Source organism: Pezoporus flaviventris, unplaced genomic scaffold, assembly GCF_033815535.1.
Source record: "Pezoporus flaviventris isolate CSIRO_AGI_PZ_B2104156 unplaced genomic scaffold, CSIRO_AGI_Pfla_v1 ptg000049l, whole genome shotgun sequence".
NCBI lineage: Eukaryota > Metazoa > Chordata > Aves > Psittaciformes > Psittacidae > Pezoporus > Pezoporus flaviventris.
The window spans coordinates 283,671-308,897 of record NW_026892597.1 but is presented as its reverse complement, the minus strand read 5'-3'; the positions used below and the strand labels follow the sequence as shown (position 1 = coordinate 308,897).

Here is a 25,227-nt window from a genome sequence, read left to right as displayed (position 1 = left end):
TCCCACATCCTGAATCTGCTGCCGGGTACCAGGTTCTCAAGCTCTGCTGAGGCTGAAAGCCCTTATTAACATTTTGGGAATATGTTCATTCCTTTCCTTTCCTTTTCCAACCTGCAGCTTTGATTGGCACTATTTTTTACAATAAATGCTTAATTAAAGGCGTAATGACTGTCTAATGATTGTATTAAAAGCAAGATGATTATAAAAATCAGCTCAGCAGCTGGAGGCTGCAGGGCTGGAATAGCTTGGGGCAGGAGTTGGTGTAGTGGAGGATGTGCTCACAGTGGATTATATACAGCATCTCTGCGGACCCCGAGCCCACAGCCCCTCATTCCACATGCTGTAGGACATGCTGGAGGAATACCTTCTGCCTGAAGGGACTGGAGCCTGAGCCAGCAGGAGGTGGGGAGAGGCAGATGTGCTCTTGTTGCCTGCTCCTGGGGTGGCTGCAGATGTGGAGCATGGAGGAAGCTACGCCTGCTCCTGCGCTGCTGCAGCCGCGGCTCTCTGTGTGCTACAAGCCCCACCGCCTGGAGAGCTGGGTTCAGGGTGGGTCCCTGTCTGCAGAGTGCACCGTGGGCTGGTCCAGCACAAGGAGCCTGAAGCTCTGGATGAGGCCATGGCTGAGCACGTGGCTCCTCGGGCACAGGGACCCTGCTCCCAGCCAGGATGAGCCGTGGCAGCTCAGGGCCGGGTTGCTGAGAGCAAACCAGGCTCCTTCCAGCCCCTGCTCCTGTGCCGGTGTCACGCACGGTGGGTGTGTGGCCACACCAGGTCCTTCCCTGCCCAGTCGCTCCCTGCGCACACGGACCTTGTTCCTGAGGAGTGGTGGGCGTGAAACGTGGCAGTGGGGGACATTGGCCAGCCTTGTGGTGTGTCCTCGTAGCGCTGATGAGCGCAATGTGGAGGGGGAGCATGACAAACCCTTGCAGAGCATGTCTTCTGTTGGAGCATGTGTTGTGCTGCCTGCGGGTGCCGGGCAAGGGTGGTGTGTTCTGCTCTCATCGCTGTCCTACGGGCTCCTACCCTTCCCTTCTCATGGCTCTCGGGTGGATCCCATCTGCTCCTGGAGACTTTTCGTGTCCCCAGGCCTTGAGCTTAATTGCTTTTACCTGCCTGTCTGAAGGTGCCAGGCAGGTTCCAGTGTCACTGGTGGCAGATGGTGCAGGCAAGGGTGGTCTGAGCTCCCTCTGCAGTGCCAGCTCCCTCCTGTGCCCTTTCCTCAGGCCGTGTCCCCGTTCATCCGCAGTGATCTCATTTCCTATACTGCTGTACCCGAGTCCTGCACCACCTTGGACCTCCTGGACCCAGCTGTGCCTCTGTTCCTCCATGGGAGCTGGAGCCCCAGGCGTAAGGTGATGGGGAAGGGGCAGGTTCGAAAGTGCCCCTCAGCCCAGGCTGTTACTGCGCTGGCCGCAGGAGCCTGTGTGCAAAGCCCAAAGTGGCAGGTTTAAACAGCAGCATTCCCTGTCCTCATCCCTGTCCATCAAACCAGCAGTTCCATGGGATCACTGGGGGCTGCAGTTTGAGCAAGCCAAGGCACAAGGCTGTGTTGGACATTTGATACACTGGGGCTTTCTGTGCCCAGGGCTAATGGGATCTCAAAGCCTACTCTGGTGTGATGGTCATTTCCAACTCTTAAATTCTTAGTGAGGCAATTCAAAAGCAGATTCAGGTCTCTTACGTGTGGTCTGAACATTTCTCTTACTTGCTCTCGTAGCCCATACTGTGATTCAAGGGAAGAGAAGCTCAAAGGGGCGGGAATTCTCCAGTCTTTATTCATTTATAATCTTCTTTATTTGAGAGAGAAACATTATTCTGATGCAAGAGGAAACTTGCGCAGAGACTGCAGCTCTCCTTTAATTGGTCATTTTCACTGATGGGTTGTTGGTCAAGATCTCTACCAGCCACCAAGTTTAATCTGTCTCTGGTCATAGAGAGCATTTGCAAACTCAGCAGAGGTAAATAAAGGACCAGAGAGCCCACCAGCTTCCACCAATCCACATGGAGAGCTGGCAGGTTTGTGGCAGGGTATCTGAAGACTCTGAGCTAACGCTTTGTGTGGGAATTCTTTCTGGAGTAATTTGTTATAATGTTATGAAGAAAACGTCATATTTGGGTGAGAGAAGTCCACTTACTCTGCTTTGAGACTTTTTTATCCCCAAATACTAGTACAGGTAGGGGAAATAGCTGTGATTTGAGAATGCCAGATGGCCCTTGCGGAGAGCAGTCACACAGACCCTGTTTGGATGGGAATGACTGGAGGCTGTTGTAGGAAGCTCTGTGCACACTTACGTCCTGGTGTAACTGCATTTGAGCTGCTTGATTGTTGGTGAAGTGCTCTGAACACCAGCGCTGGACTCCCTTAGGGGCGGTGCTGAGGAAGAGTCTGGCTGCAGAGAGCATGTTAGATCCAGGTGAGACCACTGGGGTGAGGGCTTCTAAGGCAGGTAGCACTCCTACAGCAGGATCTAATGCAGAGTGCCTCTGGTAGGGAGAATTACACACGTGCAAAGGGCTGGGAGAGGATCCAGCCTCAGGATGTGTGCAGAACTTCCCACTGGAGAGCAAAATGGTTTCCTGGATGCATCAGAATCCCACTGGAGTGTGCTTTGCTCCTGGGCAGTGGGGGGGTGGCTCATTGTGCATGGCTCTGAGGTGGGTTTGAGGTCTGTGTCAATGCAGGTGTGTTCACTGGGTGCGGGATGTGTCTGTGGAGTGGCAGGTGCCTAATCCAGGCCTGACTGACAGGAGGACTCCGTTTCATGTTGCGTGCGGGCTCCGCCTTCTCCTCCGTTGTCAATGAAGGAGCCAGTGGTGTCTGATGAAGGTGTCATTAGTGAAGGTGTCTGAAGGCTTGTTCAAGTGTAACCAGGGTATTTCAATGAAGGTGATGAGGCTGATGGACAAACCACTTTTTAAGTCCATCTGGGGGCCCCATGTGAATCTTTCCCATTTTCCCTGATACTGCCAAGTTGTCTCTCCCTTCATTTTTTATTAATAAGCCCAAGTGAGATGTGTCGTTGTGCTGACAGGACCCTGCACCATCTGCCAGATGGATGCTACACACTAGGTTTATTAATGAAATGGGGCATTTAAAAATCCACTTTGCTAATTGCACTTTAGGTTTGTAACAGATCCAGCAGCTGAACAGAGTGAAGAGTGGGGCTCTTGTGGCACACACCGGGGGGGTGCTGGCTCTATAAGTGCCTTGGAGTTTTAGAGCTTCACCCACCAGGGGTCTGGGAAGTTCACCAGACTGGAGAGGCTCCCAGCTGTGGAGGTCAGGAAGGCTGTAGCCTCATAGTGCTGCTACTAGAGACTACACCTTCCCAGGTCTGACATCCCTGAGACCTGCATGGCACAGCGGGTGGGCTGCTTCTGGGGTGAGGATCCTGCTGACAGTGGCTCACAAACACCCCTGGGATTTGGGTATCAAGAGTGTGAGTAGTTGTGCACTAGAGAATATGCTGCCTGTGTGCGATATGTGAATACAAGACTGGGCAGTGTGCTCAGGTGTTGAGACGAGCTGGGAGTTTGCAGAAGGGTTGGAAGCCATGTGAAGCTTTATGTTGCTTGGCTTACTTCCAGTTTAGATATGGCTCAGTACAGACATAGCAAATTGAATGGAAAGGAGGAGAAACCTGTCCTGGTGTGGGAACACAGTAATAGGAAGGAACTGAGAGCCTGATGAGCTCTGGAGCTGAGTGAAGGTCACAGAGCAATGCTGCTGCTCAGATGAGGGACTTGACCAAAAAATAGGTCAGTTGCTGGTGATTTCTCTGAGCTCAGCAGCAGTGATTTAGAGCTGACACTGGGCAGAACTTGCTGCTGCAGATTCTGGCACCTTCTCTTTTTCTGGGTCCCCAGTGCAGCACTAGCTCAGAGGTGAAAAACGTGAAGGTGAAGAGCGTGGTTGAGATGCCACATCATCTCCATGTTGGCCTACCAAACAGATTTGAGTGCTCTGTACAATACCCAGCTAACAGGAGAGATTGTCCCGGACATGGAGTTGTGCAAGCTGAGGCAGCATTTGCTTGTTTGCTGGTACACAGCCAAGAGACTTGTGTACCCTGTTCCTCTGGACTTGACCTTGGGTTGTACCTATGTGCTGGTGGTGTTTCCAGGTGTGCATCCAGTCTTGCAGTGCGGTCAGAGTAGCTATGTTTTGCTGTTTTTCTCTCTGGACTTTGTCTTTGCTTGTGCCAGGTCTTCCTGGCTCTGCTGGGGTAGGATTGACTGGGACAGGATCTTAGCAATGCAGGCAAGTTGATGGCTTCAGCCACACTTGGCAGCTGCATATTGGAACTGCAAGTGGTCCTGCTTGCTGGGATTTAGGAAGTCCTGTGGCATATGGAAAGCAGTAGTGCTGGTAGCAAAAGGGTCCCAGATGATCATCATCATGGGTTACCAAGCACTGCAGATATGCCAGTTAGAATCCCAGACTGGTTTGGGTTGGAAGGGACCTTAAAGCTCCTCCAGCTCCAACCCCTGCCACGGGCAGGGACCCCTTCCACTGGAGCAGCTTGCTCCAAGCCCCTGTGTCCAACCTGGCCTTGAGCACTGCCAGGGATGGGGCAGCCACAGCTTCTCTGGGCACCCTGTGCCAGCGCCTCAGCACCCTCCCAGGGAAGAGCTTCTGCCTAAGAGCTCATCTCAGTCTCCCCTCGGGCAGGTTAAAGCCATTCCCCTTGGCCTGTCCCTACATCCCTTATCCCAAGCCCCTCTCCAGGTTTCCTGCAGCCCCTTTAGGCACTGGAAGGAGACTTGTAGTCACGTATCAGGTTTGAGAGAAACACAGACTCTCTGTGCTGTTCTGCCTCACTGCTGAGGGCATCTTTCATGGTCAGGGTGGCTTTGGGATGTCCTTTCCACCAGAGTGGCCAAGGAGGGTCCCTGAATCCTGACTCCGATGCCCCTCTCTGGGGTCAGTGCAGGTCTCTGCTGCTGTTGCATGATGTTATCTGCAGGGTTTGGGTGAGCCTCATCACAAGGGTTGGGAGTCTCTGGACTCATATTCTATTCCTGTCCCCATATGGCTTCCTGATAGTCATCTCATAGGGAAACCAGGCAGAACAGATTTGTCCCTTGTTTGTGGCTCAGGACATAAGATGGGAATTCCAGTGTTTTTCTGCCCCTTGGGAGCTGAAGTTAAATGAACTTGTTATTTAGGAATGTGGCCATGATGGCTCCTGAGGACACAGCAAACCCCACACACGGCAGTGCTGAGATCCGGGTGAGGCCTGAGGAGGTGACGGGGACCTGCAGGGGATTGGAATTGATGGGAATGCATCACAGTGCCCAGGTCAGTGAAGGAAAAGGCAAGTCTGAGCAGTGCCAGAGGTGCCTGCAGGGAGCCAGGATGAGCAGGTTTGTGCTGGAGCGGCACAGGGAGCACCAGGGTGGTCCCGAGTCACTGATGGTGATGCTTTGCTGGCAGTGCTGGAAGCAGCACTCATCCCTGCCGAGGAGTCGGGATTTGGGGACATCGTTAGAGCAGGTGGGAAGCCTGGGCTGGGAGCTGAGCTTGAGGGACCTCAGCAGAGTTCACTGTGGGAGTGCGAAGGGGAGATGAGCGGAGCTGTGGGAAGGGTTGATTCCAGGAAGCCTGTCAGAAATGGAACTGAGGGTGTTCCATGCTGGGAAGAAGGGCCCACAGAGGCTTCCTTGGCACATGCCAGGTTGTTACTTCTCTTCATGCATTAACTTGTCCCAAGCACAGCAGAATCTGAACTGGAAGTCACGTCCGCACACAGTAGGAGCTATGCTGATGTCACCAGGGTCCTTTCAGCTTCTCATCAGGTGTTTCTCAGCGCTGGTCTGAGACAAGGGAGGACAGGGCTCACATGTGCTTGGCTGTGGAATAGCTTGTCCGTTTGATTTCAGTGTCCTGGAGCAGATAATGGAGATGGATGCAGTAAGTTATGAACTTCTGATTCTGTGTCGTTAGCTCTGGGGTGACGAGTGCAAATGGGACCTCCCGACGCAAGAGCTGGCCAGTGTGTAGGATTTGGGCAGCAGCTGTGCTGTGCACCCTTTCTGGTGTCTTCATCTGGGAACAGAGGTGGTCAATGGATGGCTGTGTTGGAGAAAACCTCTGTGGCACCACTGCTGTAAGTGCAGTGAGGGTCCCAGGGTGGGCTCTGTTCTCCTTTACACTGTGTGCCAGACCTTCACACATGGCTCATGGCTGACCCCACAGGTAGCCCTTCGGAGGAAACTTTCCAGGGCATGTTCCCTGCAGCCCAGGTGGATCCAAGTCTTCCAGCTCTCATATCTCCTTGTAGTACTGGCTTTAGGCAGGGATAACAACCAAAATGTTACAAGGTACCACTGACTGCAAAGGCCAAAGTGGTCTGTGGGCAGATCAGGTCCAAGCTGAGTGTGCAGATGCAGGTAGATGGTTTGTGCAGATGCAGGTGGATGGTTGGTGCAGATGCAGGTGGATGGCTGGTGCAGATGCAGGTAGATGGTTTGTGCAGATGCAGGTAGATGGGTTGTGCAGATGCAGGTAGATGGGTTGTGCAGATGCAGGTGGATGGGTTGTGCAGATGTAGGTGGATGGGTTGTGCAGATGCAGGTAGATGGGTTGTGCAGATGTAGGTGGATGGGTTGTGCAGATGTAGGTAGATGGCTTGTGCAGATGTAGGTGGATGGGTTGTGCAGATGTAGGTAGATGGCTTGTGCAGATGTAGGTGGATGGGTTGTGCAGATGCAGGTAGATGGTTTGTGCAGATGTAGGTGGATGGGTTGTGCAGATGCAGGTAGATGGGTTGTGCAGATGCAGGTAGATGGTTTGTGCAGATGCAGGTAGATGGGTTGTGCAGATGCAGGTGGATGGCTGGTGCAGATGCAGGTAGATGGTTTGTGCAGATGTAGGTAGATGGGTTGTGCAGATGTAGGTAGATGGTTTGTGCAGATGTAGGTAGATGGCTTGTGCAGATGCAGGTGGATGGCTTGTGCAGATGCAGGTGGATGGCTGGTGCAGATGCAGGTGGATGGCTGGTGCAGATGCAGGTAGATGGTTTGTGCAGATGCAGGTAGATGGTTTGTGCAGATGCAGGTGGATGGGTGGTGCAGATGTAGGTAGATGGGTTGTGCAGATGCAGGTGGATGGGTGGTGCAGATGTAGGTAGATGGGTTGTGCAGATGCAGGTGGATGGGTGGTGCAGATGCAGGTGGATGGGTGGTGCAGATGCAGGTGGATGGGTGGTGCAGATGCAGGTGGATGGGTCATGCAGCTTCTCAAGGAAGACCTGGAATGGGAGCACTCTGCAGGCTGTGCTGCATTCCAAGCACGGTGCCATCATCAGGACTCACCACAGAGAAGCTGGGAGGACAAATATGGTGGGGCAACCTCTGACGATGAAGAGAGATCTTGTGTTCCTCAGAGCAAGATGGTACCATGCCTCATGCGCAGACACCACGGGAACTGGGCCAGTGGCTGCTGCATCCTCAGGGATCCCTGCACTAACAGAGCAGGAGAGGGAAGTTGTCTGCGAGACAGAAAGAAGATCCTGCTTGAGCAGTGAATGAGACAAGGTTAGGCCTGAGCCCAGCCCATGAGTAAATGATTAGTTTGGGTGCTGGGAGTGACAGTTCTGATAGGGAGGAAGCAGGAACAAATCAAAGTCGGGCAAACCTGTACCTGGGGGCCTGTGTAAAAAGGCAGCTCTGGGATTACTGTGGAAAGGAGCATCCATCCTTGTGCAGGGACTCTAGAAGGGGAAACCCACAACTGCCAGCAGTTATTTCTTTCCTTTTTTCCTTTTTCATGTTTTCATTTCTTTTGGCCTTGGAACCTGTGAAGCGGAGACCGGGAGCTTTGAGAGGAACAGAGGGGGTAGCAACCAGCTAAAGAGTTGTGCGGTCCCAGCCGCCCGGGATGCTGTTAGCCCACGTGAAAGGCACATCTTGGTGGCATCTGGAGTTCTGACAGGCTGAATGCCTCCTTTGTGCTGTGCAACAAAGGGGCAGGACTAGATCCTGGAACTGCAGGTTGTAGAGTCAAAGAGCTGCAAAGCAAGTATGGGGTGTAGAGAAGTGGTCTTGAAGAGCTGACACTGGTAAGGTGGTTCTATGTGTAGGCTTTAAGGGTTAAATGGGGCTGAAATGAATAGAAGGAGCACAAAGGAAAACAGTCTTTGGTGAGGACAGCTGCTTTGTCATCTGCAGCTGGCTGGGGTCCATGAGCATCACCTCAGTAGGGAATTTTCCACAAGACCTGAAGGATGCTACATTGGATTCTCCAAAGGAGAAGTTTGCAGGTACAGTGAAGCGTGTAGGTAGCAGCATAAAATGATCTGGAAGACATGTTTATGATGAGTGAGAGCTGTGATTGAAGTGAGGGAAAGAAGGGGCAGGTCCATGGTAGCACAGCTGGGGAAGGTGGGTTTGTGCCTCACAGGGGAAGGGTAGGAATGTCTACATTTGGTGTGAGAGTGGGGAGAGAGCCAGTGAGGGAATCCTCCGGAGTGGCTGGGAGAATGCCCATAGGATTTCAGCAGCTTCTGTGGGCTTTTCCCCCAGGGCCCTGCAGCAGGAGGCTGAGGGGTTCTTGCAGGCAAACCCAACCGAGAACATGGTCACTTGGCTGCTTTGGGGCCATGGGGCACAGTGCGGCACAGCAGGGCACGGGGAGGTGGCAGCGGGACCTGACTGGGATGCAGAGTGCCCTGCCTGTGACTTCCTCAGTAGAGGAATTTATCCCCAGCGTGTCTTGTTTGTTAATAGCTTCAAGGCATATTTAAGCGCTTTGGCTGCGCATCCCAACGTGAGTCAGGATTTGCCTCATTACCGTGTTTACAGCTCTTCAAATTACCAGTGACCTTCAGAGCTGGTGGTTGTATGAGTCTCCAGCTGGCCCCAGTGATTTGTAGGCCTCAGCAGACCATTTATTTCTCTCCTCGTGTCAGTGCCAGCTTTTTCTTGACCGCTGTGGATTTCCTGTGTAAGGCCCCCATGGAAGAGCAGGGCTGTCCCGGGGAGCTGGGTTCATGGGGCATTCTGAGCCTGGAGCTGAAGAAGAGTGTGACTTTGCAGAAGAAAATCACAGAACCATCACAGGATCGTAGAATGCTTTGTGTTGAAGGGATGTTAAAGCTCATCCAGCTCCAACCCTGCCGCGGGCAGGGACACCTTCCGTTAGAGCAGCTTGCTCCAAGCCCCGTCCGGCCTCGCCTTGGACACTTTTGGAGTGACTTGTCAGGAGAGACTGCTGAAAGGCAGCATCCATGCGCCGAGCCAGGCCCTGCTTAAGTCCTGCTGAATGCAAGCTGCTGCTTTGAGCGTGGTCCTGTCAGCTTGGCAAACATGAACTGCTGTAGCCTCAGAGCTCCTTGGCACCCATCTGCTCCTCTCCCTGGCAGCCCAAAGCTCAGGCTCTCTGTACCTCATTTCTGATGAAGTGTGTGTTTGTACAGCAAGAAGGGTTTGAATGAGCTGACTGGGCTGAGGTATCCATCTTCACCTCAGCCTTCACTGGCAAGAGCAGGCTTCAGCAATCCCAGGTCCCTGGGATAGAAACTGAAACAGGGGAGGTTCAGGTTAGATATAAGGAAGAAGCTCTTCCCTGTGAGGGTGCTGAGGTACTGGAACAGGTTGGCCAAAGAAGTGGTGAATGCCCCATCGCTGGCAGTGTTCAAGGCCAGGTTGGACAGAGCCTTGGGTGATATGGTTTAGTGTGAGGCGTCCCTGCCCGTTGCAGGGGGTTGGAACTGGATGATCTTGAGGTCCTTTCCAACCCAAACCGTTCTCTGATAGGCCATGGCAAGGTAGACGTAGCTCAGTGGAGGAGGATCAGTTTAGGGAACATTCAGAGTGGACATACGTGAGTCCGTGGCCTGATGAGATGCACCACTGAATGCTGAAGGAGCTGCCTGATGGCTTTGCCAGGCCACTCTCCATCGTCTCTGAGAGGTTGTGGTGGTCAGGAGAGGTTCCTGATGACTGGAAGAAAGCAAATGTCTCTCCTGATTTCCAGAAGAGCAAGGCTGAGGTGTGGCGAACTCCAGGCTGGTCAATGTCACCTTGATCCCTGGGAAGGTGATGGAGCAACTAACCCTGGAAACATTTTCCAAAGACACGAAGGGCAGGATGGTGATAGGGAGTAGCCAGCCTGGATTTGTGAAGGGGAAGTCCTGCTTAACTAAGCTGATAGCCTTCTCCAGTGAGGTGGCTGCTTGTTGGATGAGGGGAGAGCCATGGTTGTTGCTGATTTTGAGCAAAGGTTTTGTATTGTGCCAGGTAACATCCTTAGAGACAAGACAGTGAAATACGGACAACTTCAGATGTTCCCTTTCATTAGAACAGCCTCAATTTGCTGTTACCTTAAAATATGTATTCAGGTTGATGGCAGACAGGCTGCAACCTTGGTCCTTCCAACCCTCCAAAGCAACAAATCTGGAGAAGGAGCCCTGTGTGACCGAAGAGCCAAGCGTAGCAGGCAAGAACAGAAGGCTCTGGAGAGCTGGATGAGCTCTGCTCCACGAAGGGCTGCTTTGGAAGCTGGAAACACAAAGTACTAGAAAAGAGAAATTTTCGACTGGGAAGTGTTAGCAGAGCTTCTAAAGCTTGGATGAGAGCAATGGGAAATAAGGTACGGGATTTGGGTCTGTTCCAAGCTGTGACTACATCATAACCTTTGGAGAGCAGGAGCATTTGCATCTCAAAAAAGATCTAGAGAAGAGACTGAAATGAGTCTCCTGTTTGGCTTGTAAATCAGGCTGCCTTGTTTGTTTGCTTTTCCCTTGCTTCCGATAGGACTAATGCCTCCATACAGGCAATCGTGAAGTTCCTGTTCTCTGGGAATTCGCTGTGTCTGGCATGGAGCAGTGCTTAATCTGTTGGTAACTTTAATGTTTGGATGTAGCTGGGAATGACGCATGGGCACTGTGGTGATGGGCGCAGGGATAAATCCAGGAGTGCTGTGTGTGGAGGGCTGGGAGGGAGCTGGATTGGGAAGGTGCTGTACATGGTAGTATGGATGTGCCTGTGACTTCTGCCAGTCGGGATATCGAATACCACCGTCATTCCACCCAGTACGAGGAATTCCAGCCTGGCAGTGGGGCCATGCTGCATGTCTGGGGCAAGGTGTGCTGCTCTGTCCCTGAGCTGAAAGTCCCCTAAATCTGCCAGCGGGGACTTAAGCCTTATGTTGTATTCCCACTGCTGGCACTGCCCAGGAAGGGCAGATCAGAGTGCCCTGCCAGGGCGGGTGGTGAACGGGCCCCAGAGACCCCGGCCTCAAGGGACGTACCGAGAGCACATGGATCCCTGCGCAGTCGGTGCTGCTGGTGTGTTGGGTCAGAACAGGAAAAGAGGAAGGAAACCGTTTCCCTGAGAGATTTCATGCTGGAAGGCAGCGCTGCACTGGTGAGGAGAGCTGATTGCACGGGGGGTTGTGTAGAGATTACCAGCTGGGGCACAGAGCCGTGCAGCCAACACACATGGAGCCCCGTGCGGAAAGGAGGGACCCCGGGAGGAGCAGGGGAAGGACACAGGGGACAGGCAGCAGGGACATCCAGAGAGCGGAATCAGCCTCCGCAGCCCCTCGTGGCATTCAGGGCAGATGCCTCACCGTGGTTCAGCTGTAGGTGGACATGTCCACATGGGGAGGTGGTCTGAGAGGACGTCTTTTGGGGAGTGGGGCTCACCCTTCAAACCAGGCATCTCTGTGCTCTGCAGAGGGCCCAGCCAGTTCTGAGGTGATGGGTACAAAGTGAGGTGGTGGGGATACTGGGAATTGTGCAGAATCCTTGTGCCGTGGTGAAGAGGAGCAGTAGCTGCTCTGACACCACAAACAGCCAGAGAGTACGTGTATAGCCTTGAGGTACAAATCTCATGATTATCAAAGAGTTTATCTTGAGAGCTGTTCCTCCTGAGGACCAAAATGTGGTCTCTGGGGACAGTGTCGTACCAGTGGTCTCTGCTTGGTGGTTTCTTGCATCTAGAGCTGAAGAGCACTGAGCAGCTCTGCTCCTGCCAGGCTGCAGTGCAGCTTTAGGACAAGCAGACCATAAGGTTTCCCTGTGCTTGCTGGTTGCCTCGTAACTGTCAGCCCATTGCCAAAGAGCCTTTTTGGTGATCGGCCGCAGGAGGTTCCTCATCTTCTATAGGCCCTGCAGGATGGTCGGGAGAAGCATCCAGCAGCCTCCAAGGTCACTGCCCTTGTGCTGGGCCAGGTCCCAAGGCTTGTGTGTGAACCTGCCGCCTGTGGGAGGAGCAGCTCCTGCTGTCACTGCCACATTCACTCCAGAGCGTTTCTGATGCAGGCGAGCTTAAGTTATGGTTACAAAGTTGGAGAAGCAGCCCTAGGGAAAGCACAAGATAAGATGATTCAAGTTTAAACTAGAGCCAGCGTCAGCCTTTTCTTGTTGCCTGTTGCCCAGGGATTTGCTGAGGAGCTGAAGAACCCAGTGCGTGTGTCCCCTCTGTTCTGTGGGGCTTTACAATGGCTCCCGAAGTTTCAAAGCAAGTCCCAAGAGCACCCCCATCTCTGTGCTAGTCAGGGGGATCTCTTGATGTGCTGGGCTTGTTTTTAAGAGCTTGTGATCCAGCTGATGCTGAGGGAATGCATGTGAGATCACTGAGAGCAGGAACCCGGGATGCTGACTCTGCTGGTTTCTGTCAGGATGTCAAATGAATGGCTGTTCTGGATGCCACAATGTAGTGTTTTCTGAAGGATGTGTCAAGAGCTTATCACTTTGGGGTGATGTGCAGCACTTTCTCTTGATCTTTATAGACTTCATCTAACACAGGAATTCAGAGTCTGTTCCAGAAACCACTGAGTTACAAAGGGTTAGGGAAGTGTTGTGAGCCACATTAACCTGAGAACATGTAACTGCTCCTCTCCCACTTCCTTGGATCAGGATGCTGCAGTTCATTGGCCTTGCAAATGCTTGAATTCAAGTGGGAAGTGCACATCAGCCATTCCCTGGATAAAATGGGGGTAATATCTGGGCACCCTGGGTGTGAGCTATAAATGGGAAACTTCCAGAAAGATCAGTAACAATTCTCACATCCCTCTTCCTCTCTTGCACTGTTGCATTGTTGCTATGCTCTGGCAGTGACAGTCTTTTTCTCTGTTGCTGTAGGAAATGGAATGGTCACATCTGATTCATTTTACATATCCCAGACCAATCCAGATCTTTCTTGCAGGGCTGCTAGCCTTAGAGTGGGGAATTGGAGCAATCCCAGGCACAGCTACAGGTTGGGCAGAGAAGAGATTCACAGCAGCCCTGCGGAGAAGGACTTGGGGGTGCTGGTCGATGAGAAAATGAACATGAGCCGGCTTCAGTGTGCGCTTGCAGCCCAGAAAACCAGCTGGTCAAAGGAGGTGATCCTGCCCCTCTGCTCTGCTCTTGTGAGACCTCACCTGGAGCACTGTGTGCAGTTCTGGTGTCCTCAACATAGGAAGGACATGGAACTGTTGGAACAAGTCCAGAGGAGGCCATGAGGATGACTGGGGACTGGAGCACCTCCTGTATGAAGACAGGCTGAGAAAGCTGAGGCTGTGAATGCTCCATCCCTGGCAGTGTTCAAGGCCAGGCTGGACGAAGCCTTGGGTGAGATGGTTTAGTGTGAGGTGTCCCTGCCCATGGCAGGGGAGTTGGAACTGGACGATGTTAAGGTCCTTTCCAACCCTAGCTATTCTATGATTCTATAATTTTATGAATCCAGTTGCAGGGAGCTGGAGATGGCAGCTTACATCAGGCTGGTTTTCCCAACAAACCTCAGGGTGCTTTGTAACCTGGGCCTGTGCTGGGGCTTTGGTTCTTTCTGTGGGTACAATAAGAAGTGCTGGTTTCTCTGTAGCTCCTCAGCAGTTTCTTCTGGCTCCCTGATGCTGTCCTCTCCAGCAGCAGTTGGTGAGGAACTCAAGCTGATGGTCCCTGGTTTAATGAGGATGCTCCTGATGCGATTCCCCGTTAAAGTCTCCTTGACTCTGAATTCATTTAATCTTCAGAGCACATTTCAAGATTTCCTCTGTGTTTTTCTAAGCTTTGAGCATCTAAAACCAGGGCTTAATGGGTTGGGAGAGTTTTGCTGTGGCAGGGAAGTGCTTTCCTGTTTGCTATGTCATTTGGAGTGAAACAGCTCTTGGATTTTTCAACACAGGCCAGCCAGGATTCCCCATTCTCAGTGACTTGTGTTATCGCCTTGGCCAGTTTCTTTCTCTCTTGGCCTCGCTTTGGTCATGGGGCTGCCTTCTCTACTGCTCTGAGGGTCTCAGCAGCTAACAGTCAGTGGCAGGTTTCCAGGAACTGGTGTTACCAAAGCCCATGCTATGGCTGGGTCCCCCTTAACAACTCTTCGTACAAAGAAGGATGCTGCCAACTCATTGTTTCGTTTTCACAGCACGTGGCTGCATGAGGGCCATTGACTACACTGTCTCTCTTCTGGACATGGGTGAAGGAAGCTTTTAAAGGTGCTTATCGAGGTGCTTTCTTCCTCCAGAGCACGCCTGACCCCAGGCAGAGGTTCCACGCTGTGCTTTTCGTGTTTCCACTGTGTTAACACTGTACAATGGTCATTCCAGCGTTCCCCTTCCCCGGGAGCCTGCTCATTCTCACATGCCTGTTTCTTTCTCCCCACAGTGCTGAGCATTGGTGAAGGTGGCTTTTGGGAAGGAACCGTGAAGGGCAGGACTGGCTGGTTCCCGGCAGAATGTGTTGAGGAGGTGCAGATGCGACAGTATGATTCCCGGCAAGGTAAGCTGCTCCAGCAGCAGTGTCCCTCAGCACTGGGAGCTGTTGATTATAAATTGCCAGCAGTCTCCGAGTTTGCCCTTTCTTTGCGATGGGTGCAGCTGAAGAATTGTATCTCTAGGTGTTAGTTTCTGTTACTGGGTGCATTAGCATCCAGCAGCGGACATGCTGATCCACGGTAAGTGTGTGGTGCTGTCGTGAGAAGAGCACTCAGGATCCCTTTAGTGGAGATCACTGCAATGGCTGGTCTTACGGAGGTGATGATGAGTGGTGGAGCAAGAGACTTTCTCTTGACCTAAACCCCCAACCCCACATTATGTTTTGGGGGACTTCCAAAGGAAGCAGTGGTTTGCACGTGTTTGTTCTGGTCCAACAGAAGCATTAAAAGTGGCCGTAACTCAGCCCCAGCCCTCCTGACACTCCACCACCCCACAGGAATTTGCTGTTCCCTGAGGACAGCGGTGTCAGGAGGAGCTGCACGTTGCGTGTGCCAACAAAGTGGTGCTCTTGGACGTCACCACGACTGAATGGGTCTCCTGCTGTTGTGGGGCATATCCCACAGCTTGCCCCTTAGCACCAGGAGTTGCTGGGCAGCGTTCCTCCCCCAGCCTGAGCATGGAGTGGGAAACGCTTCCAGCAAGCCTAAACATGTCCTGGTGTAAAGCAGCTGAGGAGAACATCTGGATTACTGTTTTTCCAATGTATTACTTGGGAGATAAGTGGCCTTGATTTGTCACATTCACTGCAGTTCACTTTGCATAGTAAATGAGCTTTAAAATTCACACAGCTGGATTCTGGTAAGTGACAGTTGAACCTAGATTGTGAAGTTGAAACAAAGTTGTGGAAAAAGCCCTCAGTAAAATACAGGTCTCTGGGTTGCACACAACTGGTTTTGTTTCTGGAAGCCTGAACCCACTTACAGACTCTTTTCTTTGCTTTAATGCCAGTCCTTCTGGAGAGTTGTAAATGTGCAGCCTTGGGCACATCCTTTACCAGGATGACTGGAATCCAAAGTGAGCGACTAACCACGTGTGTGCTGTGATGAGTATGTGGCAGGTCGGGTGTGCTCTAGGACACTTGCACATCGGTCCCTGTGGATAAAGTATCGGGTGCCTCTGGGACCTGATCTTGTGGCCATGGAGGGTGTCGTGGGAGCAGGGCTCCACCACCAGCACCTCAAACCTGCACCCAGCAAAGCTTTTCTTCTCCCCCACCTCCCTCCCCCCGATTTGTTCAGTTCCTGGCTCTCCATCTGCAGTTCCAGCTCATGTTCCCAGTGCTCATTCTTATTCTTCCTTCAGATTAGCCCTGTATGTGCCCATCTTGCTGTGCTGGGCACCGCTGCTTTTGCCCTCCCTCCTGCATTCACTTGTGCAGCTGGGCCCATCAGAGGTGGAGCAGAAGTGTTCGTGCTGATGGGAAACATTTGATGACAGTAAAGACTTGATCAGGATATTCTTCCTTTTTTCAGGGATGATTAGGGCTGATGAGTTGGGAATTCCACTGAGATTCCACCTTCCCCCCTCTTGTGCTGCTTTGGAGCAGTGCTCTGGAGCCATTTCAGTGCACAGGGCTGCTTGCTCTGTCCTTTTGTGATGCTAAATGAAAAAGAGAATAGACTAATCCATATGGTTCAGAAGCCCTTCCTGTTTCTGTGAGTTCATGCTTGCTAGGTGCTTTCTTGGAGGCTGCTCCATGTTTGGGTTGAACTGAAACTGTGCAGTGAGATGTGAAACCTGAAGCTGGAGCAGAGGCATGAGCGCTTTCCTCCAGTTGTCCATCCTGGCTGGCTCTTGGCGTGTCCTCCAGCCTGGCTTTGGCTTTGCCAACTTTTCCAGACAAAGCTTGGGCCCAGCACTGAGGTACAGATGGTTTGTGGGAGGTGGTTTGAATGCAGCCACGACGCTTGGGCACAGAAGGAAGTTTCACTGTATAGACGTGGTGTTGCTCTGCCACTTCTCATCAAGATCAAAGACGGTGCCTGTTCCATCAGCTTAGGCACAGCCCAGCAGCCGGGCCAGCTCTGCACTGGTGGAAGAGTTCTGGCCTGACTGTGTTTTGCTGGGGAAGAAAACCACATCAGAGCTGTGGACATCTCCAGCTCTGTTTGTCGATGGAGGAGGGTGGCAGGGCTGCATGGCAGAGACATGACTAGACTCTTGTTGAGACAGACCGAAGGTGACTGGTGAGGGTGGGAGCAGCTCAGGAAATTCGTTGTGATCTTCATTGAAATTCAGAGTGCAACTGCCAGGGTTGACATTTTGGAGCTGGTATTAGGATCTTCCTTTAACCTGCATGTATTTTCATGCTTTGAGGGAAAAGGCCATGAGCTGCATATTGATCTACCTAAATGAGCCAAGTTCTTCTCCAGGGGTGCCTCTGGGTCAGCACTTCCCTCCCAGGTCCCAGCTCATAGGTGCTGCAGTGGTTCTTGGCTGTGGAGGGAGATGTTCTGTTGCACACCTCTGTTACAAGCCCCAAGGCAGAAACCAACATTTCTCACTTCCCAGTGAGGGTCTCCTTAGACACCTCCTGCCTGTGCAACTGAAATCCTTTGGGGCCTAAACAGAGTTTCTTTGGTAAATAACTAAAACTTTCTGTATGTTCTCAGTTTATTTCTTCTGGCCCTACTGAGATCTCTGCTTTTGGCCATTTTCCCATAGAGATGATCCTTCTTGTATCATCCTGACATTCCAAGAGGAGATCCAAGTTCAACCCCATCACTTCACTATACCCTTTTATTCCTGTCTGCACCTCCTCTAACACCATGCCCTGTATTTGACTGAAAGCGGTGACATTTCTAGTGGATCCAGGGAACTCATCTTTTTGTGCCTTCCCTGTGGTTGACACAGGACCAAGCTCATCAGGTGTCCCTCAGCTTTCAGTACTTGGAGATCTGTGGGTGTAAGAACCTGCGTGTGGCTGCCGGCTGGTCTCTGGGTCCCTTATGAGTTCATGGTGTGTAGACCGGCTGCTGGGCAGTGGGGTCTCCTCGGATCCCAGCTGCAGCAGTGGTTCTGCACAGGAGTGACTTTGTCTCCCTGAGCAGAGGCACTGGTAGAGCTTTGCAGTGGAGGAACTGTGCTCTGCTTGTTGAGCAGCCACTGGGAGCTTCATTCACTCACAGAGGTGCAGTGGGGTGTCACCAGGGGATCTGACAGCTACTGGAGGTGGGCAGCACTTGTACAAGTACCTGAGAGACTCCATATCTACCCACAGGTGATGCAGGAACATGGTCTTTCAGTGTGAAAGCATGTAGGGCTCTGATTAAAATGAAGCAGGAAAAGGTGGCCTGTCAGTGACCATTTTCCAGCACATCCAGCCCAAGTGTATGTCTACCTCCCATTCTCCTGCCTCTCTGCGTCAGCGTGTTCCCAGGGACCACGTAGTTCAGGGCCTAGAGAGCATCAGGTCACCGCGCGTGAGCTGCCTGATGTGCCTGATCAGTGATGGAAGGAGGCACATGCGGCTTGCGCTGGAGCTAAAGCCCTTTGCCTGCAGAGGTGATGCCCCAGCACGTGCCCGTGGTGGTTCCCAGTGCTGATAAGTCACCGGCTGTTTAGATACAAAGTGTTTGGAGAAGGAGCACTTGGTAAAGGACCTACCCTGCATATGGTCCCTCAGAAATGGCTTTAAACCAAGAATGAGGGGGGTGATGTGGACATCAGTGCACATGATGTCCACATGTCTGCATTGCTGGTTTTAGTCCAAGAAGAGGAAAATCAGACAGATGTTGGCATACCTTTGCCTGAAGGGACACAAGAGAGGAGCTGGTGGTCAGGTGAAAGCAGCAGGCAGGCTGCTCCCAAAGAGGCTGTCTCTTCTGCTGATGGAACTGACAGTGGCCAGTGAGGTAAGGCTCAGGTATTTGGAATACAAATGCCAGCTCAGGAGTGCAGAGGAGAAGCTGAGCCAAGTGATTTGTTCAGTCCAGCAGCTCCTAAAGGTGAGAACAGCGCAGAGGGGCATGTGTGTGCTTTAGGGAAAGGCAGAGGCAATGGTGAAGCTGAGGGTGGGAGGGGTGTGTGGTGCAGGGCCAGAGGTAGGACAAAGCCATAAACCTTTATACGGCTTTGGAAAAGGACATTGTCGGGAATCCTGGTTTTTGTATTTGGTAAAGAAGAAGAGTGTAGTGAAGTGAATGGAACTGAGCATCTTCAGTGAGCAGCCTTCCAGTATCTGAAGGGGGCCTATAGGGATGCTGGGGAGGGGCTCTCCATTCGGGACAGTAGTGACAGGACAAGGGGTAACGGGTTAAAACTTAAACAGGGGAAGTTTAGGTAGGATATAAAAAGGAAATTCTTTCCTGTGAGGGTGGTGAGGCACTGGAATGGATTGCCCAGGGAGGTTGTGAATGCTCCATCCCTGGCAGTGTTCAAGACCAGGTTGGACAAGGCCTTGGGTGATACGATTTAGCGTAAGGTGTCCCTGCCCATGGCAGGAGGGTTGGAACTGGATGATCTTAAGGTCCTTTCCAACCCTAACGATTCTATGATTCTATGAAGGAGAGGTGGGATTTTGAGTGAATATTTTAAGTTGAAGCTACAAAAACTTGCCCAAAAATGTATTCCTGGCAAAAGATAAATCCTGCAGGTAGAGAATCCAAATGTGATTGTCCCCAGGCTTCCAGGAATAAGCAAAGCTCTCAAAGAACAAAGACTAGGATTCATCTGCAAAAAAACCCTGTATCAGGGGATCTGAAATCATGAATGTGAGATGCAGTTTGCCAGGAACTCAGCTGAGCTAGACCTGGAGAACGCTGAGAGGAGTAATAGTAAGTTCTTCAGCTCTGCAAATAAGAGTAAGGAAAGAGGATGTAGAGCTATTAAGCCACAAGAATGAGTAAGATCAAAGATAATTAGATAAAGTCCAAACTTACCAGAACAATTCCCTCTCACAAGGAGCACGATGTTGGCTGGCTTGGAAACAGCAGGACGGGTACTGCCAGCTGGAGAGAGCAGCAGCAGCAGGGCCCTGACAGCACTAAGACATCTTCATGTCCATGACCAGCTTACCTGGGATCTCCTCCCACACCACTGGTCCCTGGAGCTCTGTTTAAGCTGCAGCTTTCAGTGCCTGCCTGAAATGGGGTGAAGGGGCCCTGGTCTCCAGTTCACTCGTTGTCATGCCTGGGGCTGGCCATGGAGTCCTGATGCAGACTCCAACCCATGGACTGATTTCCCAGCTTGATCTCAGACCTGCCTCATGACTCTGGACCTGCCTGGGGAGCATAAGACCTGGCCTTAACTGTGACCTGTGCTTGGCTTCCTGCCTTGTCTGGAGACCTGCCCCATCGCTGTGCCACTGCCTTTTGAGCTGGACCCCTGCTTGGACTTGGCCACCATCTCTGGTTGGTCCTGCTGGCCTGGCTGTGGGGTCTCGGGTTCCTGACCCACCTCCCTTAGAGAGCAGCCCCACCAAAACAATGACACCAGCATTCTGGAAAAGTAATAGGGAAAACTGCTGGCACATTAGCAAAGGTGAGGTGAGGGTGAAGCCCATGCATGGGAGTGCTCTGAGCAGCCCAGTCTGAGGTGCTGTGTGTGAACTGGTTCAAGAGTGTCCAGAACAGATTTTGAAGGAAGAGGAAGGTGGGAAAAGGTGTAGGACAGAACAGTGTTTATCCAGGGACATTTTTGTGCTAAAGGAGATTGACTGACTGTGTTGGCTAAGGAAATGTTCCAGCTCATTTGGATTTCAGGACAGTGTCATGTGGCAAATGGTCAGTAAAGTTGGAGGAAATGTGGGGTAGCACTGAAAATCTGTCATCTGTCACTACCTGATTAATGATTTAGCCTCTGAAATGCTTTCACTAATAGCTGTGGCAAAAAGAAAACTGGAATATGCTGCTAATGCGGCATCTTATGAGGTGAGAACATTTTACTTTCAGAAGGGGATGAGTTAGCATAATAAATAGGATGAAATTCAGTAGGATAAAACACAAGATCTTGCACTTGAAACAAGATGTTCTCAGTAGTTATGCACGGACGTTTAACTTCTTCAAACAACAAGAGGAGGCCCGTAAGTGGTTCAGGAGGTGGCTGTAGCATCGTGTGTCTGTGGACGAGGCAGATGAGAGCTGGGCATGTCTCATACGAGGCATTTCCAGTGTGTGGGAGATGTTAGTGCGATGCACAAGGAGCTGTTAACATCTGATGGGGAGCTGGTTGTCATCCTGATCACTGCAGGAAGCTGGATTCACGTTGGTCTCCCTGGTGGGACAAGAGACGTTCACAGTGTGTGGGCAGCCTCTATGTGCTCGGCCAGGAACGAAGCCTCAATGGGGGAATCCCTTCTTGGATGGGAACTGAGTAACGGCTGCAGGGCCAGGTGAGACAGGGCTTGGAGCAAGCTGCTCCAGTGGAAGGGGTCCCTGCCCGTGGCAGGGGTTGGAGCTGGAGGAGCTTTAAGGTCCCTTCCAACCCAAACCATTCTGTGGTGATTCTGTGCTGTGACTCTGGGCATGCTGACCTTGCACACACGAATCTCAGTAATGTAATTAGGGAGTATTTACACTATATCAAATGAAATATGAGTACTAATTCTTCAGGACCTAGTTTGCCAGTTGTTGGACAAGGTTCTGCTGAAGCAGGCACTGGAATGGCTGCTTTGAACATGGCTCGCTCGTGCTTTGGATTAATTACAGAGTAGTCTGAGGCTGGTCTAGGGAGTTATTGGGAGCAGGACCTGCAGCTTTGTTTAAGATTGCAAAGGGACATTTGGTAGCTGTAGTTAAGACAAAATAGCTCTTTAGGATAGGTTGCAGGCACTGTAAAATGTGCATTTACTTACTACACGTTGGAATGTGGCAGTCTTGTGGCAGTCTTATGGTAGTGCCGGCATGCAGTTTGGGCTCATTTTGTCCTGAACCATTGTCCCTCCCCTGATCTTCACTCGCCTGTGTTTTTCAGAATTCACCACTAAGGTGAATCCTGCCTGTCTCCCACATGGATCAGGGGTGGAACAGGCCTCACCTGCTCGCTCATCTCCCGGGAAGAGACACCCAGAAACTAAAGGGCAAGTTTGGGTGTGGAGCAGAACATACCAAACACTCTGACATGGGTGCTGAGCAGCCCTTTTGTCACAGCCCCTTGGCCGTGGAGTGAGGAAGGTGTGAGAGCGGAGCATATGCTCCCATGCACTGCGAGCCTGCAGCCTGGCCCCGGTGGAGATCCACGGCTTCTGGGTATCACCTCCTGCTGGGTGTCACCTTGTTGCTCTTCACCTCTCTCAAGCTGTGTCTGTTTGCAGATGCTGTAGTGTCTCCTCTGGGAAGCGCTCTGTGGTGGTGTCTGCTTCCACGTGCAGATCTGCCTTTTGTGGAGAGGGGGTGTCAGGAAGCTCTGAGGCTGTTGGAGCTGCTGGGATAAGAGCACTTGCAGACACAGGGGTCTGGGGTTTCCTGGGATGTTCAGCTGCCTCCTGGAACCTGGCAGCTCTGGCAGTGCTGGGTTCAGGCGGATACGGGGCTGAGGGGTTGCTCTCCAGGACTGGGATTCTGGAAGGAGCGGAAGGTCCTCGGCATGGGGAGATGCAGGGACACAGCCTGGGAAGGCACCAGCACTGGGTGTGGAGAACATGTTGTGGGATGCTGGGGCTGACCAAGACCTAGAGCTGTTTCTGGGTGTGCAATGACCATGGATTGAGAACCTTCTTTGTCAGAGCTTTTCCTTGATATCATACATTGATGCCTGTGGAGGATGTGGGAGTCAGTGGTCTCCAGGGAACTGCCTGTTTTGCCTGGGAGAGACTTCTCCTTTACTGCTCCTTGTCTGCCCATATATTTGTGGCAACATTTCCAGTTGTTTGCCATCATCACAGCGTTTAAATTGCTAATACATGAAACCACATTACCAAAGTCCCAGCGGGCCCAGCTTTGACATTTCCTCTTTTTCTGAGAAAAGACAAATAATTTTAAGAGTGGAATAAACCCTCCTGGTGTGCCAGGGATGTATTTAGTTACCTGCTCGGTACCTGGGTTGGAGCAGCTCTGCTCTGGAGCCAGGCTGAGAGAGCTGGGCTGGGTCAGCCTGGAGAAGAGAAGGCTCCTGAAGGGGAGACCTGAGAGCAGCTCCAGTGCCTGAAGGGGCTGCAGGAAAGCTGGAGAGGGGCTTGGGACAAGGGATGTAGGGACAGGCCAAGGGGAATGGCTTGAACCTGCCCGAGGGGAGACTGAGATGAGCTCTTAGGCAGAAGCTCTTCCCTGTGAGGGTGCTGAGGCGCTGGCCCAGGGTGCCCAGAGAAGCTGTGGCTGCCCCATCCCTGGCAGTGTTCAAGGGCAGGTTGGACACAGGGGCTTGGAGCAAGCTGCTCCAGTGGAAGGTGTCCCTGCCCATGGCAGGGGCTGGAGCTGGATGAGCTTCAACCCAAACCATTGTGGGATTCTACCTGTGGGTAGCAGTGGAGGTGGTGGAAGTGTTACCACTTCTTTCCGTTGCAGAAAGCCTTTCTGAAGAAACAATTAGAAGCTTGAAGCATCTTTAGATCAAAAAATTACTTTTCTGTGTAATAAATGTTTTGAAATTGAAATGGCAGTTGTTGAGTACCTCAAATTATTTAGAAGTCTAATAGTGAGAGCATCTTTCTGGCTAGGCCTGTCCCCTCATTGTCTGTATTAGTCGTCAGAATGGGTACTGGAAGGGCGGACTGGATAACAATGGGATTAAAAGAGGATTACTAGCACCACTGTTTGGCTCATTCATGCCTGTGTTGTGCAGCAGCCAAGGTAGTTTCCAGCCTGGTGCATCGGAGGCACCAACACATCACCACCAAGGAGGATGAGGTGCTGGTGGTCATGCTTGGCCCCAGGGGCCTGAACCTGGGCCATGTCACCTGGAGCCCAGCCTGAGCCAAGGTTCCTATGGAGAACGGGGCTGTTCCTGTCCCGGCTGCCTGGGCTCGGGAGGGAGGCTGCCGGAGTCGTTGGCTGTTTCATTTGGTAGAGGGCACTGTTGTTCTTCACTGTCTCTGATGGCACCCCCAGGTGATGCAATGCATAGGGTGCAGAGGAGGAGGAGGATTTTGGTGCTTAAATGAAATACAGCTCTGATTTCCTGCAGGGAATTGATCGTCTCCCTCCTGGAGCTCTGCACCAGCCATTGGGGAGGTCAGCTTGTTTTGTTATGCTACCCATTTCATAATTCATTGTCTGTGTGTCCTGCATGTGGAGGGATGAGTTGTCTGTTCCACCTTCTCTTTTGTTTTCTTGGTACATTATGGAGTCTGCCTCAACTGTCCATGATCCTCCTCTGGAGAACTCGATCCTGAAGCCAGATTGGGGTGGTGGTGAAGTAACAGGGGTTGCAGCCTCACCCACAGAGAGACTGGATGGTGTGTAGAGCAATGGCATGGAGTTGTCCTGCAGCTGAGGTGCTGTTGGTGTCTCCAGTGGCCGTGTGTGGGTTGTGTCTCATTGGATATAGTGAGTTCCATGTAGCACCCGTGTGCCTTGTTGTGACTTGGCAATCATTGCTTTTGACAAATACCTTTGGTTTTTGGAGAAAGCCCACACCAGGACGTGGCAAACAGGCAGCAGGAAATGGAGAATTCAGTGGGCTGAACTTCCCAGGGTGGAAGGGAGCAGCCCTGGCTGAGCAGCGAGCACCAGGGGATGGGGTTGGAAGGGACCTTAAAGCTGCTCCAGCTCCAACCCCTGCCACGGGCAGGGACCCCTTCCACTGGAGCAGCTTGCTCCAAGCCCCTGCGTCCAACCTGGCCTTGAACACTGCCAGGGATGGGGCAGCCGCAGCTTCTCTGGGCACCCTGTGCCAGCGCCTCAGCACCCTCACAGCGAAGACCTTATTCCTTATATCCAGCCTGAATTTTCCCTGTTTGAGTTTGAACCCAAACCCTTGTCCCTGTCGCTACAGTCCCAACACTGTGGCTTTGCTGAGCAGGTCTTTGAGAATCCCTACAGAGGGAAGGAGCTCCCAGGGAGGCATCTGCCTGGGAGCAGCAGGTTGGGAGGCAAAGCGGCGTAAGCCTCAGGAGCTGGAGTGCTGCCCTGAGAGCCCCTGCAGGGAGGAAGGTCCCTCCTTTGCTCTTCCAGCTCTTCCATGTGGTGGTGCAGAGCGATCAGTTAGAAGATGGACAGGAAGCAGTGGCAGAGGAGCACGGAGCTGTACCTTGGTGCTGCGTGACAAGTGCCTGTGTGTGCTTGGTGACAACTGGGGGCATCTCTCAGAGGATACTCAGGGACAGCTCACACTGGGAGCAGCACAAGTGCTGTGAAAGTCCTGCTGGGACTCTGCATCTCACCTTCTGCCTTGAGTTCAGTCCCCTCCTTTAGTCTGTGCACTTAATGGTCCTGGAGAGAGACATCAGCATGAGCTGTGCTGGAAGCCTTCTTGGCCTGCTGGCCACCAAGTCATGGTGTGTGACCAGCCAGCATGCATCTGACTTCACCCAGGTAGACCAGCAGCCTGATGAAAGCTTGGGGCAAGAGGAGCAAGGGAATCGGAGGAGCAAAGCATGGCATGACCAGAATGAATTTACCATGGACAAATTGTGGCTGGCATTG

The 25,227-nt window shown here is 52.1% G+C and overlaps 1 protein-coding gene across 1 annotated transcript in view; it reads left to right on the top strand.

The window, feature by feature from the left end:
- LOC133277041 (SH3 and multiple ankyrin repeat domains protein 3-like) overlaps positions 1 to 25,227 on the top strand; it is a 302,090-nt gene that overhangs the window by 156,514 nt on the left and 120,349 nt on the right. Inside the window, 1 exon segment of the mRNA XM_061468551.1 lies at positions 14,598 to 14,711. Coding sequence (XP_061324535.1) covers positions 14,598 to 14,711 — 114 coding nt within the window.